This window comes from Apis cerana, linkage group LG2 (genome assembly GCF_029169275.1).
Source record: "Apis cerana isolate GH-2021 linkage group LG2, AcerK_1.0, whole genome shotgun sequence".
Lineage (NCBI taxonomy): Eukaryota > Metazoa > Arthropoda > Insecta > Hymenoptera > Apidae > Apis > Apis cerana.
Window position 1 is genome coordinate 14,121,422 of NC_083853.1, and position 17,660 is coordinate 14,139,081.

Genomic DNA, 17,660 nt, shown 5'->3' on the forward strand with positions numbered 1-17,660 from the left:
AAAAAAGAAATTTGTCGATTACTCGATTCTCTTTCATGTATGATATACGTACATAATGTTATCTCTCCTTATATAAAACCGTATGCGTGTGGAACGAAGAAATGATCTTTCTAAAACAAATGAATTTCATTTCCCTTTTTAGAACATTACGGAGACTTTCTAACGTTCATTATCCCGTTTTTTACAGCTCGTCTCCATTAACGTTGTATGATTCTAGTCGAGCGTTGCCACCACCAGCTCATCACAGCTCGGCCAGACCGTTACTGGCAAGTCATGCAGCGCATCCACTGCCTGCACATATGCAGCCAACAGCCGTTTACGGATTGGCCCCGCTTTCACCGGCCAAACATCAATATCAGCCTTCTAGTTTGTGGTTCACCGAGTAAATTATTCCTCTGTCTGGTTTCAGAAGAAAAAAAATCAAACGGCGCGCGAGCACTGGTTTTCGCCGCATCTTTTTTTTTTTTTCTTTTTCTTTTTCTTTTTACAAGAAATTTTACAAGATCGAAAGATATTGATCGCACTACGATGATCGAATAAAGGGAAAAAGAGAACTCATCATATTTGTCACATTCATTCCTCGCAAACGTGTTTTTTTACTAGCAAACGAAGGGGATTTTTCGCGATTACTATTATCAACTATTGTAAACACAAAATAAAACATTAAGCTTGTATCGTCACGAAAATGAAATTTATGACTGAAAAGACTCGACGGAGTCTCAAGACGAGACCGTTGAAGTTGTTCTTCAACTTAACTTTTAGACAATCCGTCCTTAAACAGCGATCGCCCCCTTCAAACTGCCTGTCTGTGCTATTATAAAAAGAAGAAAAAGAAGAAGAAGAAGAAAAAAAATGGAGAATTATCCATGATTTCGATCGAAAAAGGAAATATATATATATATAATATATATATATATATATGGGTCCGAAAGTCGATAGACTGATCGCGTTTGCGTCGCGTCCTAATGCTTTCATTAGCGTATTTGTCGTACGTATCCATTATGAAACGTGTTGTCTTTTTCCTTTTGTTCGGTAAATCGTAAATATTTGAACGAAAAAGTAAATGAAAGTAAAAAAAAAAAAAAAAGAGAGAGAGAAAGAAAAGTAGAAAAAAATGAGATAAAATGTGAGAAAGTTTTTTTGATACTTCTCATTGCGCAATTGTTTCCTCAGTGAACCATTGCTTTGATGATTTATATTTGTATTATTTTTCCAAATATTATTTGGTGAATATGATCGATATACAATTTTGTTCGGCTTAGACGGCGCATATGTTATATACTTGGCAGTATATATATATTATATACTTGATGTGTTTTGTATATTTTTGACGAAAAAAAAAAGAAAAAATGTTGCCGCGCCAAAAAAAAAAAAAATTACGTAGATGTATAAACGAAAAAAAGACCAAGCGATTTTGTCATGATATCTGAATTTGTATTGTTTCAAATTATGCGCGGTTTAAGTAGATAAACCATCGATATCGGTGATTTGGTGAAAAAGAAAAAAACAAAAATTGGGCTACTTTAGTCAACAACAATTAGCAAGTTATCTTTTATCAAAGTTCAGCGTTAACGGGAAATAAATTTGCATTTCTTTTATGGTATGATACATATCATACGCATATTATATTTTTAATGATGCTCGTTAAAGAAAAAAGATAATCTTAGCGCGGCAATTAGTTAATAGAATTTCAACAACAGATTTTTGTTACTTGAGACGCTGTCAACTGACAACGCTTTAATATACTATAATACCAAGCGTTCTCTTTCAAACGGGCTATTTGATGTCGATGAAGAATCCCGTTCTACAGTCGTGAGGGAGTTGATCAATTACACGCATACACACATCATACACGACACATTGATTCGTTGTAATAAAATGTGTTCCAAGTTTTATTTGTTGTCTCAATAGGAGTGCTGGTGGTATTTCCGCATACATCCTTCTGAGGATGTTGCTACATGAAAGTGTGTGTTTGGGTTTAGAATCGAATTCTTCTGTTTTGATTCAAACATGTTACGAATATATTTAATCGCACGATTAATTTGTATTTGACAAAAGCTGTGCCTTCTCGCAGCAGCCTCACTATTTATTTTTACTACGTAATTACTCTTATTCTCCTCATTATAATTATTACTATTACTATTACCACTACTACTATTACTATTACTACTACTACTACTACTACTACTATTACTACTATTACTACTATTACTACTACTACTACTATTATTATTGCGATTAGGCATCACTGATTTTAAGATAATTACACTAGCAGTTTTCTTCGTAGATATCCCCCGTTTACAATAGAATTGAATTAGATTCGTTGAATTGAAATTTCTTGCTCTTACAACATTTTTTTTCAACGTTGAAAACGATTCTCGTACAATAAATTTCACACACTTTTCTTTTCATCGACACCCTTGTTTCACCTGTTACGTTACAACGTTTTGCATTTCACCAGGGGTTATATATTTAAGAATGTACCTATCGAGTACATTGCACAAATATGCGGTACACAATAATTAGGATGGACAACAACAAAAGGGATGTGTGTACGATAATCGCGAAATTGTAAAATTTGAGGGAAGAAGAGAAGGAGGATTGAGGATGCATTCAATCTTTGCAACACTTAATTCGTCGAAAAAGTCGATGTTTGCAATTATTCGCTTACAATGTCGGATTGCACACATTTTTTTTTCTTCAACGTACACTCGATTCTTTCTATTGCGATCAGCGTGTCAATGGTGCAACTTTTTTTTTTTCTCACGATTCTCTTTTGTTTTTTTTTTTTTTTTTTCTCTCCCCTTGAATCGAATCATGTTCTTCCTTGTCGCACTTCTTCACGTCAGTATAAAGGAAGCAATTTCTATCTTCTTAATGGAAAAAAAAAAAATATTAATTGCAATTCTCCGCATTCGATGTACATGTGCATGCCCAAATGTCGATTTGTACATATAATTATCGCGAGTGGCTCTCTTCCTACATTTTAACGTTGAAACAGCTGTAAGGATGGATTTGCACACTCATCATCATTTTACGACTCGCGAAATACTTTTAACAAAACAAAAAAAAAAATGATTTTTCTGCGTGCTGACGTATTATATCTCGTGGTTTTTAACGGAATGACGCTTAGGCATTGTTTTGCTAATTATTTTATATAAATAGCTGTATGATAACGTACGGAATATTAGCTGCGGTATGTTGATTGTAGAGTGAACCATGTCCAGAGTTTAATTAGAAGTATTTTACACTTAGAGCGAAAATGTTGAATGAATAAGTGAAGATGAATAAACGATCGTGGTTAGCGTGATTGATAGAGAGAAAGAGGAAGAGAGCGAGAGAGCAGTGGTAGAGAGAGAGAGAGAGAAAGAGTGTGTGTGTGTGTGTGATAGAATGAGATTTTTAGATATGTTACCTATATCGTAAAGAAATTTTTCAATTTCCTAAAAAAAAAAAAAAAATTAACACAATGCAAAAACTGCTAATTCGTAATTAATTCCAATTCGGTAGATAAAGGATGGATAATTTTATAACATAATCAAAAGACACTTATTACGAAGAATCGGAATAATGATATTCCCTATTAATTTATTTCTCGCGAAATATTTAAATATCCGTTCGATCTAATTTTTTAAACATAAATTTCAAATTTATGCAGCACGTTATAATGAATGCAAATTGGCTTTATCCGTTTATCTTTATTTACGCGCAATATTATATCGATGTAAAATTAAAGAGGAAAAAAAAAAAAGTCATGTAACCAAGTCGATGTGCCTGTTTAACGATTAATCATAATTTACATTTATATTTACTGCAAACCGAGTATAGTAGAATCACAGAAACGTGTATAGTGAAAGTTGCAGTAAACGAAAGAAAACAAAAAAAAAAAACAAAGTTACAATCAGCTTGTAAGTGTTACGTATTGTATCGATCATACGGTACGAATTATACAATTATAATTATTATACAAACACGTTTGCGCGCCTACATGTATATATGTATGCTTCCATATAAACCGTAGAAATTGTATCGCATAGAAGAAAAGTTTTTTTCTTCTCGTAAGTCGTGAGAAACAAAAAGTCATATCCTTAGATTTTTTCGCATTCTACGTAGAAAAGGGAAATAAGGAAACTGTCGTTGCGGGTGTGTATCTATAGAAACATGTTTTCTTTTTTTTTTTTTTTTTTTTGTTTTCGTCGCGTGAATCGATGCATGCATAAACACACACGTAAGAAGACGAGTACACACGACAGTCTCACGCGTCATAGTCATGTACCATCATGCTTCATTTTTTTTTTTTTTTTCCTCTGTACATTCGAACGTATATATTTACATACGTGTCACTAGATAGGCGATAGAATTTCAGTCAGATTTCTTTCTTTTTCTTTTCCTTTTTTTTTTTTTTTTTTTCTTTTTCTTCTCTTCTCTCTTCATCCAAAGAGCAAGTCTTGACTGACGATATATAATATTCGTATAACGTTAGCATAAGACTGTAATTGCTGATCGTGGAATCGATCGTTCTGATTAATCACTATGATATATCTGATATATCTACGTATATAAGTATTTTATTTTATTAAGTTCACGTTGTTATTAGCGTCGAGTATGGAAAAAAGTATTTGGGTAAAATAGATTTTAGATGACCAGCTTGTGGAGTCGGATATCGGTTATTCTCTAACAAATAGAATTATATTATTGTCGATGTTATTATTAATTAATTAATTAATTAATTAACAGCTTTGGGTTTAGTATACGCAACTATACAATGATCCTATGTTAGTTTATCACTCTTTTAGGTGTAGATCGTCAGTCAGTACAAGCTCATAGTCATATTAGCGCAGTCATTGTTACTTTATAATAACGTTTTACGCTGTGTACGGTTAGATAAGTAACCAAACGCGTCGCGTCGATGCGTATCTAAATAACAGTAGCTCACCACTAATGCGGAAAAAAAAAAAAAAATAAAAGAAAACGATTTCTTTTTCTTTTATTTTTTTTTTTTTTTTCTCTGAAAACGTACCGTAATATTATAACGATGGTTCTAGTTGTGATATTTTATTAATTATAAGATCCAACATTTTCGATGCACGATGTTATTTTGATCGGGCTTTTAGATAGGCCAACGTGCATGACGCGTTATATATATAAATCATATAAAAAAAAAAAAAATAGTATAGTGTTTGTCGTTAACGATCGAGAAGGTTATACGTTATCATACGAATGTCACTTTCGATAGGATGATGATACTGATGTTACCTTAGCTGCTCATCGTCCAATTTGTTCGAATTTTCTTTGATATTTCTTCTTAAGCTTTTTTTTTTTTTTTTTTATCTCTTTTCTTTCCTCTAGCGAATTTTTTGCTTCGAGTGACACGATAGATTAGACGACGTTTGTGGTAGATTTTTACTTCCATATTTTTTCACCACTTTAGAGGGAAAATTGTGCTAAAAAAAGAAAAAAGATACGATATTTTCTAGGATAGATGGTGACGCTACTTCACACTCATTGTTGGGCGCAAGCGTAACAGTTTACCTCTTCCTTTCGGGTGACACGATGATACATAATATAATACATTCAAAAAAAAGAAAAAAAAAAAAGAAAAAAAAAGAAAAACAAGGAACACATGTACAAAATAATACACCTACATAATACACGGATTATAAGCGTGCGCGTTCACGCGCGTACGTGCACATACATGTATACACTCGAAGCTATAGAGATATAATATTATTTTAATCATTTTTAAATTTGTAAATATATTTCTTATCGCATCAGGGCAGAAGGGAGCGGAGTGATTTCTTAGTGTCTAGGTGTAGTGCCTAAAATGTTAATGAGATTGTGTCCAATAGAAAATTTATTTAGTGTGTGGAATCTCTAATGCTCGATCCCGAGTGCTCGTGCATGGAACTTGAAATTTCTTTCTTTCGGCTCGAAAGACGAAAGGGAAGAAAAATAACGATTAATAATTATAGGAAAAAAAAAAAAAAAAAAAGAAAAGAGAGGATTTTTCGAAAACTGGATGGATCAGTTTCTGTACACGAGTATTCGGTGTCGTAAAATGATGTTCGACGAACGAGGTTAGAACAACTGTTAAATAACGGATTCGACTCTCGTTGAAATGGCCAGAAATGAAGAAAAAAGAAAAAAAAACACGAAAGGATAAATAAAAGAGAAAGAAAGGAAAAAAGAAGGGAAATCCACGGATAAAATTACGTTTTTTTTTTGTGGACTTAGAATTTAATGTTCATCGCGTTGTATGGATAGTTCGTATAAAATTATATATATATTATATACATATAATATATATATATTATATATTATCACTGTAAAACAAAGTAACTGATTTTTTGCGAGGAATAGATAGCGTAGTTATTACAAATATAGGAGAGAATAACATATTTTTGGAGTTACTACTAGAGGATTGATATTGTATTGTGCTCTGTGAATTCTTAAACGTCTGTCTTCTTACGTTCTTGGTCTTTAATCGTCGGATTGCTCATCACGATCGGACCACATTTACAATTTAGAAACGAATAATGAAAAAAAGAAAAAAAAAAAAAAAAAAGAAAAAGAAAAAAAGAAGAAGCAGAGAGAGAGAGAAAAAACCCAAACGGCGTATACTATCGGCGTATATGTGTATGTATATACGATACTTATCTTAAATTTCGTTTGGTCGCGACTCGTCAACTAGAATTTTGCTCACGATCCCATACGCACGAATTTCTTTGTTCGGTTTACGTGCGCGCGCGATCTCGTAGATTATATGTATATGTATATATATACACCGTGCAAAGAGAAATTACAATAGTCCGTAGTTTTAATTCGTACCTTGAGACTTCTCTGAAACGATTCAAAATTTTGATGAAATTTTGAATCGAGACGAACTGCGGAGACCGCTGTTAGATATCTCAGATGTTTCCTCTTTTGTTGTTTTTTTTTCTTTTTCTCTTTTATTTTTCTTTTTTTTTTTTTTTTTTTTTTTAATTTCTTTCGTTTCCTTTCTTCTGCTCCGTATCGTAACTCGACACGAGTAAATGAAGTCCGATTAGAGAAGCAAGAAGTAAATGATAGAAACCGTGCGGGTAAAATTAGGCTAGAATCGACGATTCACATCTGACTGTTCTTCGATGTTCTTAATGTTCACTATTATACTATGGTAATATTGCAAATAATATTAACGGTAGTACTTGTATTATATACGTTTGTCAACAATTATGCATAATGTTATACGAATAAGGGGCTAATCTATTAATAGTTTTTAAACGAAAATGGGGGGAGGGAGCGCGGGGGAGGGGGAAAGAACACTCGTGTAAACACATCACTGCTGCTTAGACATTGTTATATTGTTATAATAATACGATTTTTCTCGTCTTTAATGGGTGACGGAATTAGGATCGATAATTAGAGATTTACGCCTTGGCATAGTTTGATAGTATTCGCTGTGGAAGAAAGTAGAAATTTTGGTGTTTCGATGTTCGTACGATTTAGATATATAGAATTTTTCTTTCTTCTACTTCTAGTTTTCTTTTTATAATATTCGTTTCCTTCTTTTCAACGTTTCTTTTTCGACGAAAAAACACGCGTTCCCATGTTGTTTTCGTTTCGTGCCACGTGGAAGAAACATTCTACTTATTGGACTTATTTACCAGATCGGTATTTTCACAAAGAGATAAAGCGAATTTTCAAGCGAACAAACTTTTTTTTTTTCTTCTTCTATAGGTAGTTTCAAAGGTATTGGTTGTTTATTCTTCACCGGTGTTCAAAGGATTCTCCTTGGTTCGCTCAACTTCGGGATTCCTTCCACAAGATTTTCAATCGTACGAAAATCTGATTTCTATAGATTTCTATCCAACTTTGAAATAATGAAAGTTAAAACTAAACTAAAGGTGAAATTCGGTGAGGAAAGAAAGAAAGGAAAAAATAACGGTTCGTAACGAAGTTAAAACAGGTCTATCTAAACTTCTTTAAAACTTAGAACTTTATACAATCGTACGAATAAGACGAATTCGCTGTTACAGATAAATCTATTCGCTATATGGCTATATTATATATTTGTACCGCCTATGAATGTTCGCCTTTTGTGTATTTTAATTATACTATGATAGCAGTAGCACTATTTGTAACTATTATTATTGGATAACGGATTTAACATCGTTGTGATTACAAATTATTGTATTGTTTCATTCGTGTCGTATGGGCTGATACAACATACCTTGTTGTATCTTTTAATTAATTTTTTAATCAATCTAAATTGATCGTAAGATATCTTGGAAAAATAAGGTATATATGTATATATGGATCTTTTCATCTTCCACGACGACAGTGTGTTTGGTATCTTTTCGTTCTCTGATCGTAATTTTCTCTTCCACTTGTTCGAAAGAAGCCGGGCTTGTTCGGAAAGGTGACAAAAAAAAAAACAAATTTTTCTTTTTTTTTTTTTTTTTCCAAAAATTCTCGAACTTTTCAGTCGATTTTTCACTCGTCTTTTCCCTTTCTTCTTGTTTAATCCTTTTCACGCGAAGAATTTTCATAGCATTGCCTTATCGCGGTAACATTATCATCGATACATGTATAATAGTTACACGTACACATATACACACATACACATACACACATGTTGAGAGGATAAGTCCTTCGTGCCGTCGATTAATATTGACATTGTTTGCCAAACTTCTTTATCCTATACGTAACGAATACAAGTGTATAAATGTGTAAATTATCGTTACCACGGTGTCACCGAATTCATCGAAAGTTTTGAACAAGATCGATCTTCTTTTCGATTTCGTTCTTCTTGAATCGAGAAATAAGACAAATTGTACACTTCGCGGTGTCAGGTTTTCAAAATTTCAAAAAAAAATTCGAAAAGAAACGAAAAACGTTAAACTCGATGGATTCGGTATGATCGTGGATCCAGCAACGTAGCATAAACCCCGATCGATCGCTGTCGTAGCGAGTGTAAAGTGAAGTTTCTAAATGGCGGTATTTAGCGTAGGAAAACGAACGGAGAAATAAAAAGGAAAAGGCAGAGAGGGAAAGAGAGAGAGAGAGAGAGAGTGAGTGAGTGAAACACACACGTACACACGGAGGAGGAAAGGAGGAGAAAAAGAAAAAGTTTTTTTTAAGCTTTCGCAGAAAGTCTGTCTTAAAGTATTAAAACTCTCAGGCTGCGCCGATTGTCTTTGCCGCGTGCGTAATGGCGGAGTCGTCGAACGAGAATGGCGTACAACAGATATCCGAGCATCCGAGAGACGGCTATTTTCTGTCTACCGCTTTTCACTTTGCGCGACTTCCGCTGTAGAATTTTAGAACACAGAAGAAGGCGCAACTTGTATTCGCGTTGTAATCGATAGGAGGGAAGAAATCGACGAACGGTTTTTCTCTTCCCGTGTTTGTTTACAAACACGATCGAATCAGCTTAAAAAACGCATGGCCTGTAAAAATGTATCGGTGTGTCGAAACTACCGAGTGCAAGCACTCGTATTTATCGACTCATCAAATTTATTTACTAGTAGAGCGTGCCTTATATCGACGATCCATGCAGAATATCTTCTAGAATTTCGTTTATCGACCGGGCTAATTATTTTCGTTAACTTAGAATTCGATTCGTCTCGCTTTTATGCTCGGTTATTTCGTTGAACACCGTTTCTCTTTACACACACACACACACACATACATACATACACACGTACACACATATATATATATATATATATACATATACATATATGAATATACATCATATACATATATAAAAATTGTATAATAGAAGGCAAAGAAAAATTGAGATATCCACTGCTTGCGCGTGCGATGAATTATTTCAGAGGTCGACCAGAGTACAAAGCATAGGTTTAGTTTGGTCTCGGAAATAGTTTGTGCACGAATACGGAACTATACGAATCCGAATGTCGTCGTCGTCGTCGAATATTAGAAAAACTGTTGGAAAAAATTGGTAATAATAATAAGTTTCGAGAGAAAGGAATTATTATATGGACTAGCGAACGAACGAGAAAGAAAGAAAGAAAGAAAAAAAAAGAGGAAGAAGATCGAGAAGAAAGTGTAGAAAAACTGCGAAAGAACCGCTGCGTTACGGTTCACGGCGTTGGGTCGACCGACCGCGACGAGTCCTGTTCTTTGGCTTCACTTTAGTGTGTCTGACAATAAACGCCTCGTTGGAGAGAACGATGGAAAACGAACGACAATTATAAATCAATCAGCAGACAAATCAAAAAGTATTTAGGCTTTAAATTGTACAGTGAATCAAACGATTCTCGAAATCTTCTTCGTCACTGTCGACCGACACGACGTTTCGATACTGTAATGGAATTAAGGGTCATTATAATATCATCTAGTAGATAACGGAAAAATTCTAATCTTCTCATCTCGAAATGGCTCGTCACTACCGGAATCTATAGATAACTACACGTAGAAAATCTCGTCTCGATTAGAGAAAAAAAAAACAAAACGATCGACTATCGACTGAATATTTTTCTTCGTTAATAATAATAATAATAATGATGATGATGATGATGATGATGATGATAATAAAATTCATTTTTTGGATTTTATCGAAATTTTGGTGGTGACGAGATCCGCGTACTTTCGACAACAGGGGTTTTGACTAATCGGTGACGACTTACTTAACGAACATTTCTCAATTTTTAAGTCGCGCATCGGCATTTAGGTGCATACATCCTGGGGGCAAAAAGTCTATTTGATATTTATATTTTAATATACACGGGCCGATTATATTTAGTGTATTGTAATTATTGAATATTAATTGAAAGCCCCGGGGACTGCTCGTCCAGCGACAAATTAAAATCGACACAATTGCGAACTAATGGGAGATAAAATTGACTCGATGGACGAGCAGGCTACCGGGACAAGAACCACGATTTTCTGTATATTACTGTAGTATAATAATCAAATACTAAAGACTAATGCTTAAGGTGATCGATGAGAGCTTCGATGCTCTTTGAAGCCGCGTAAAAAAAATGTAATCAAGGAAATAAGCTATGCAACTTGAACGATTGATAATTAGCAAAAAAAAAAAAAAAAAAAACAGGAAAGAAAAAAGAAGAAATGAATAAACGAAAAGAAACATTTAAAATAATAATGATAATAATAATAATAATAATAATAATAACAATAAAAATGCAAAAAGTATAAACGACAGAGAAAGAAAGAGAAAAGTTCACGCAAGCATCACTATGTTCTAAATAGTTAATAAATACAGATGTCCGTGTATTCGCTCGGACACTTTTTCAACTGAATTTTCGCTGTCTTTTTACGGTTCTATTCTTTTCAAACGTTGTCTCCCTTTTTTTCTCTCTTTTATGCTACGGCCGCGAATCCTTATTCCAATCATCATCCGATCGACGAGTCTGTTTTATCCTTTTCGTCGGTAAACAAACAGAGATAACCGCATCGTCCACGTCACACCTTCCACACGCTTGAAAGGAAGTCGTATCAGGAAAAGGAAAGAAGTATCGGGTATCGCTATTACCGGTTTCACTTCCCGCGTTTTTTTTTTTTTAGTTTCTCTCGCAATCTCAATACTCTTGGCGTCTTGCGTTGTGTGCAGCGGGAAGAGATCTCGCCGATTGAAAAAATATCAAGCAAAAGAATTGTCGTTGAACAATCGAGACAATTCGAGCGATCGACGAGGAAACTCGTGGGTCAAAGAAAATCGAGAAAAGAAAAAGAACCGGACAAATGCATCGCCGAACATTCCCCAAGTACCAGGCAATTCCGGAAAGAAGCTTTTGAAAAGAGAAGAGAGAAAGGAAAAGAAATTATAGTTCACTACTTCGTGTGTAATTTATGTACCTGTTATCACTTAAGCACGCAATCAAACGAGCCGTTCGATCGGAATAAAAAGGAAGAAAAAGAAAAAAAAAATTTACGATCAACGTGGAACTTTTGATCAAAAAAAAAAAAAGAAACTCACGTTCTTATAAGCCATAGGTGAAAAACTCGTTAATAGAAGTGGAAGAGGAGCAAACGAAACGTCCCTTTTTTATAACTTTGCATCGAACTCAACGAACCACGCTGGCGAATTTTTTCTCCTCGGGCACGAACAAAAAAAATTTTAGCCCGTGTCTATGTTCGCTACGTGTTTCTTCTCTGTTTCTATAACTGTGCTTTTAGCGCGATACGTTTCGAACACATTTTTACGTGATGCATTTACACACACACACACGTACACACCACATATATATACATACACACACAAATAATGGAAACGTGTAACGTACTGGATTTTTATTCGAACCTTACTCGTAGAACACGTATTTAAAAAAACAGTCTAATTGTACGATAAAAATTTAGAAAGCAACAAGAATTTCATAGCGCGCAAAAGTAACGACACATTGTATACACGTACATACAGTTAGAAATGTGTATTCTTCGAGTGTAAGTTTCTCGTAGTTTTTTAATCGTGTTAGTTATTATTAAAGTTAACTATCTGTCCTAAGTAATTGACCAAAACGGACTAACTTTATCTTCTTAGAAAGTTACGGCAAAGCGACTGAGCGATTCGATATATTTGAAAGTGCTCGAGTAGTATACTCGGCAAGTATACTCAAGAGTACTCGCAAAAGATCTCGTCTTTCTGAATCTTTCTTAGAATCCAGGTTTTGCGTTTACTAATTTCTAAAAAGAAATTTAACGACTTTTCCAAATTGAATTGTGTAGCTTCAGTCTAGAAAAGAACATATCAACGTGTCACGGTCGTCGATACCAAAAATTTGATATCCATTCTCCTCGTAAAAATTTCTATTGAGAAAAAAAAAAAAGAAAAAAGACAGAAAAGTTAAACACCTATATCCCTTTCCTTTTTTTTGTTCGCCCTTAATTTGTCGAAAAACGTACCGTTCACCTAGATAGTACAATAAAGAGTAGAAATTCCTTGCGAACGTGCAAATAAGCGGGGATTTTTAATCACGAATTCACGTGCATCCTGATTAACCCAAGTAGTTAAATTGCAAAATATATTAGATGTAATTAAACGAATTGAAAACCGACCGTGCGGTAGTTACCACTTTCCAAATATGCATTTTCATCATGATTGATAGCAAAACGATTGGTTCGAAATTGGTAATATATCCTGGTCTATCTGATAAATCGCACACAAAAATGTTAAGAAACGCAGAAAGCTTTGAAATAACAACAATAATTAACAATATAGTTGCAACTTTGGCAAGATAAAAAAATAAAAAGAAAACCTGAAAAAAAAGATATGTATATATAAGTATTAACGCGTCTTTCTCGTATCGTACATTATCATTTATTTTCAACCTAATGTAATATTTCATAAAGAATAAATAAATTTTTTTTAAGAAGGAAAAAAGTAATTTTTCAAGAATATGTAGTAGTATCTCGTTCAATTCAACGACTTACAGTATCGTTTAAAGTTTGTTTATTGTAAGTAAAAATTTCGAAATTTAGGATAAAAAAAAAGGAAATGGATTACATACTATTTAAGCATGCGACTGAAATTACCGCAATATTGTGTAACATGGTAGAAGATGATAGTCAACGATTGTATAAAGAAAATATAACATTTATGAGCAATGTTATATAAGTATGTGTATATATATATATATATATATATATAAAAGTACATACATATACATATATGCGTATACTTGTAATAATTGATAAAACCAGGGTAAACATTATTATCTATGTGTAATATTTAAAGGGCGCCTGGCGTGCGACTCGCGCACAGTTGCTCTGTATGTTTCTGTAATAGTTATGCGTGTTTGCATTTTCGAAATAGAAGAAGAAAATGTATATTATATAATATTAATATTAATTAACAATAATAACGATAGACATGCCCGGCGACACACCTAATTGTAAATAACGGTAATAAGAACTAATTGCAAATCCTTCTCTCAATTCGTTTAACACGCTCTCCTTGTCCGTGTAAACGCGTTGAGAATCTTAATATTTAATATTTAAAAAAGAAAAAAAAAAAAAAGAAAAGGAGAGATGAGAAACAAAAATATCGTTTCGTGTAACGATGCAGAAAAGATTGAGAGAAGAAAAAAACAAGTAACTAAGTAGACTGTCGTAGATTTATTACTCGTTATTATTGCTCCTGCCTATTCGCAAACTTTGACTGTAATTATCTTGTAAACACGTTGGACCAAGTCGTTGTGAGCACTAGCCGTAAATTATAGAATATCGTTCCGGCGGTTTCGTGATCGTCGAAACGCTTTACTGAGTTTTAAACGCTCGAACAGAAATTCTGGTAGCTTGTATCAAGGATACCAATGTCCAAGCGAAAATACCGATCTAATAAAAAATGTTTATTGTTTTACAGTATTAAAAAACGTCATTGTGTGCACAACATATTCCATAACTTTTGCGCCCATCTCACCATAATCCAATGTTATATTTCCTTAAACATATTGTTCATACAATTATACAAAAGTACGCATTGATTTAATAATATTTGACAAATTTTTGATAAAATTTTGAAAAAATTTAATATTCAAGATCAATTGATTATAAAAAATATTACTGATTTTATTATGACAGTATTTGTGCTTAAATATCCGAATAATTCGTATCGATCGATTTTTATTCTCATCAGTGGCCATCGAATCATAATTTAATTAATTTTAATTTTCAGTAATCAAATTAAAAAATCTAAAAAATATTGCATGAGTGTGGACGAAAATACAGGCTACGAGAGATGCTTTATTACTTATTTTAAAGAAGTCAAATTCTGATCGAACTTTTTTCTATTTTGTACACGCGACGCTCACATCGACAAGGCTTGCAAAACGAAAGACTTGGTAGAACTCGAAATATTTGCTAAATTTTACTATCGTATTATCTCTTGCGAATTGCTTGAACTTTTACAAGATTACGTGTTGATACTTTTTGAAAAAGTTAAAAAAAAAAAAGAAAAAAGAGAAAGAAATACTTTTAACTTCCAATTAGATCCAAACGCGAAATCGTTTATAGATAAAATGAACATTCTTATATTAGTAAAATTAGCTTATCACGGCACTCGTTTCTTTTCGGTAATAACGCCAATGAAGATCACGTAAATCGTTTTCGTATGGTATAAAAAAAAAATTAAATCTAGTAAAATCACGATAAACAATTGGAAAGTTATTTATCAATATATCAATGTTGCATCGTTTGTGTAATAACGTTAAACGGCAAATTACTACTGTCATAATATAATATTGATAGACCGATGATAATAATGTGACGATACTATTACAAAGTGAATGTTGCCTTTTATCACATTGATTAATCATAATAAAGAAGAAAATCTTAATGAATTACGTACGATTGTATTAATGATGACTAATAATTATAAATACTATCTATTGTATTACGAGTACTAACAATTATTATGTACAATATGGAGGTTCGTATGATTGTAAATGATATGTGTTGCGTTGATATGTAACGCGTCCCTATATTAAAATAGGGGCTGTGAAAATAAATCAACCAGACATTTTGTTGGCCTTCTATATTGCCCTGACACACAGGAATATTATATATACATATATATACATATATATATATATATATATGTATATATATATTTGATATGAATTGACTGAAATGTTTTTAATAAACACTAGTGCCTCAAATGTGACAAATTTTAGTTATTTTCATTTATTTTTTGCTCACAGGTATAGTATAAATACTACATCTACATGCACAAAATGGAATTAACTTTCAACGAATATGTGCGATTTTATCATTCGGTTTTATCAGTCGGTATTTATTGGAATAAATGTGCTTGCCAATATATCGGCAACTTATTATAAAATATAGATGCTTTCAAGTCCACCATTGTTGACGTATAATAAATTGAAATATAATTAGCCAGAATGATTATTTGCACCTTGATTTCCTATAATTTCTGTTTGCATTTGTGTTATATGTTCCATAATTAAAGTCTTTGATGGTATATGAAAAAAGTATCGCATAAATCCTATTGCCAATAAAAGGTGCATACCAAGAATTATTACAATATACATTATCCTATACCTGCCTGAAAATTAATGTATTCTATCAATTTATTCTCATTGTTTTAGGAATATATTTATAATGTAATACCTGTTATTAAAGGTAACAAAGACCTTAATAACACCCCTCCGGATAAAAAAGTTGCTACTACGACTAAACTCCACTGCAACCATTCAATTTGAATTGTCCAAAAAAAAGCTACAGGAATATAAATAGCCAAAGAATAACCATAAAGGCATATAAGTTCTAGAAGACCAGGAGTTGCATAAGACTAAAATAAAAGAATATTTCTTTGAAAATTATTATATACTTAAAAAAAAAAATAAATAGACAATATCAAACCTCAATTAATTCCTCCTCTGTATCTCTTGTGCTTGTAGTCCATTTTAGAGCTCCCCACAAAGTAAGTGGTAATAACCATGCATATAAAAATATACAGGTCGCAGCATAAGATACAATATGAAATTCATACCTCCAATGATATTTACTTGAATTAGCTGTTTGTAAATAATCAGCCAAATTTCCACTAATGGCAATAGAAAATATTAACGTAACACAAATCCAAAAGGGACCATAAAGATCTGGATTTGGTCTAATATGGGATATCAAATAATTTTCACTACCATGTGGAAACATAGATCTTTTAATTCTTTCTACCACATCATTTGTTTTTACATTAAAGAACTTTTGATAATACTCTATTGTCCAAAAATTGCGTGATGAGTTGGCTAGAAAAGAAAAGATAAAATTTTAAAAACGTGTAATCAGACATCTAATATTGACAGAGTATTTTAAATTATAATATCTATTATGGAAATACGAATCAAATTCGTAAAATTATCTAAAATTAAATAAAAGATTTTAAAAGCATAAACCTTCATTTTTATCAGGCATTCCCTGAAGATCTTCGATAATACCAATGCCTGAAGTGTCATTTGAGAGGTTATTAAAACCTTGATGAGTGGTTGTGTTAATATCCAATTGTGCTTGAGTAATATTTCCTTCATGATTTATTGAAGGAAAATCTTGAAATGAAATAAACTGTGAATCACTTGCTTTTGATTGATTTCCATCCATAGTTATTTATGTTGTGTTGTTTTTTCCTATCCGTTTGACAAGGGCGCAGCATACATATTGTAAAAAAGATATATACGTACACGCAACCAATCGAATTTAAATATTAACTAATATTTATTGATATATTTTTTTACATTCATTTTTTATAAATTAATGGATATAAAAATAAAAAATATATATATGTACATTTATTATACGTATCAGTAAACTCATATATTTAGAACTGCATATTGTCAATACTTGCATAGACAATATATATATAGATAATATATATACAAAACAAATCTTTTTATATTTTTCAATCCTATATAAATAAAGATATATAAAATTAACTTTCTATTATTAAAACAATTGTGAATAAATTAATAAAGTGATTAATATCCTTGATATGTTTATTTTAAGATATATTCTCATACTTCGTATCAAATTTTATTTTTAATATACTTAATGCAATCATATAGTACATAAAAAAGATCAAGTAAATAAATTAGTAATAATTATAATAATAAATGACTATATAAAAAATACATTTTTGTTATTAAATTTTTTTGAATTGCATCGATGCTTTATTATCCATA

General features: G+C 32.3%; 2 protein-coding genes across 36 annotated transcripts in view; one reads left to right on the forward strand and one right to left on the reverse strand.

Annotated features, from left to right (window-relative positions):
* LOC108002696 (homeodomain-interacting protein kinase 2) overlaps positions 1-13,348 on the forward strand; it is a 29,638-nt gene extending 16,290 nt beyond the window's left edge. For 25 of the 35 annotated variants that reach the window (XM_062071381.1, XM_062071415.1, XM_062071382.1 and 22 more), the window contains one exon: positions 188-13,348. In XM_062071381.1, coding sequence (XP_061927365.1) covers positions 188-386 — 199 coding nt within the window. In that variant the 3' untranslated portion in view covers positions 387-13,348. The remainder of the gene's footprint in view (positions 1-187) is intronic. The other 10 variants (XM_062071388.1, XM_062071401.1, XM_062071411.1 and 7 more) reach the window with 1 other exon arrangement.
* LOC107992455 (protein YIPF1) lies at positions 4,165-17,082 on the reverse strand. Its single transcript, XM_017048325.3, has 4 exons — positions 16,881-17,082; positions 16,348-16,733; positions 16,096-16,276; positions 4,165-16,030 (listed from the first exon to the last, which is right to left on the reverse strand). Exons 1-4 carry the CDS (start codon positions 17,080-17,082, stop codon positions 15,858-15,860), a joined length of 942 nt encoding a protein of 313 aa, XP_016903814.1. The 3' UTR covers positions 4,165-15,857.
* Positions 17,083-17,660: the final 578 nt, after the last annotated feature.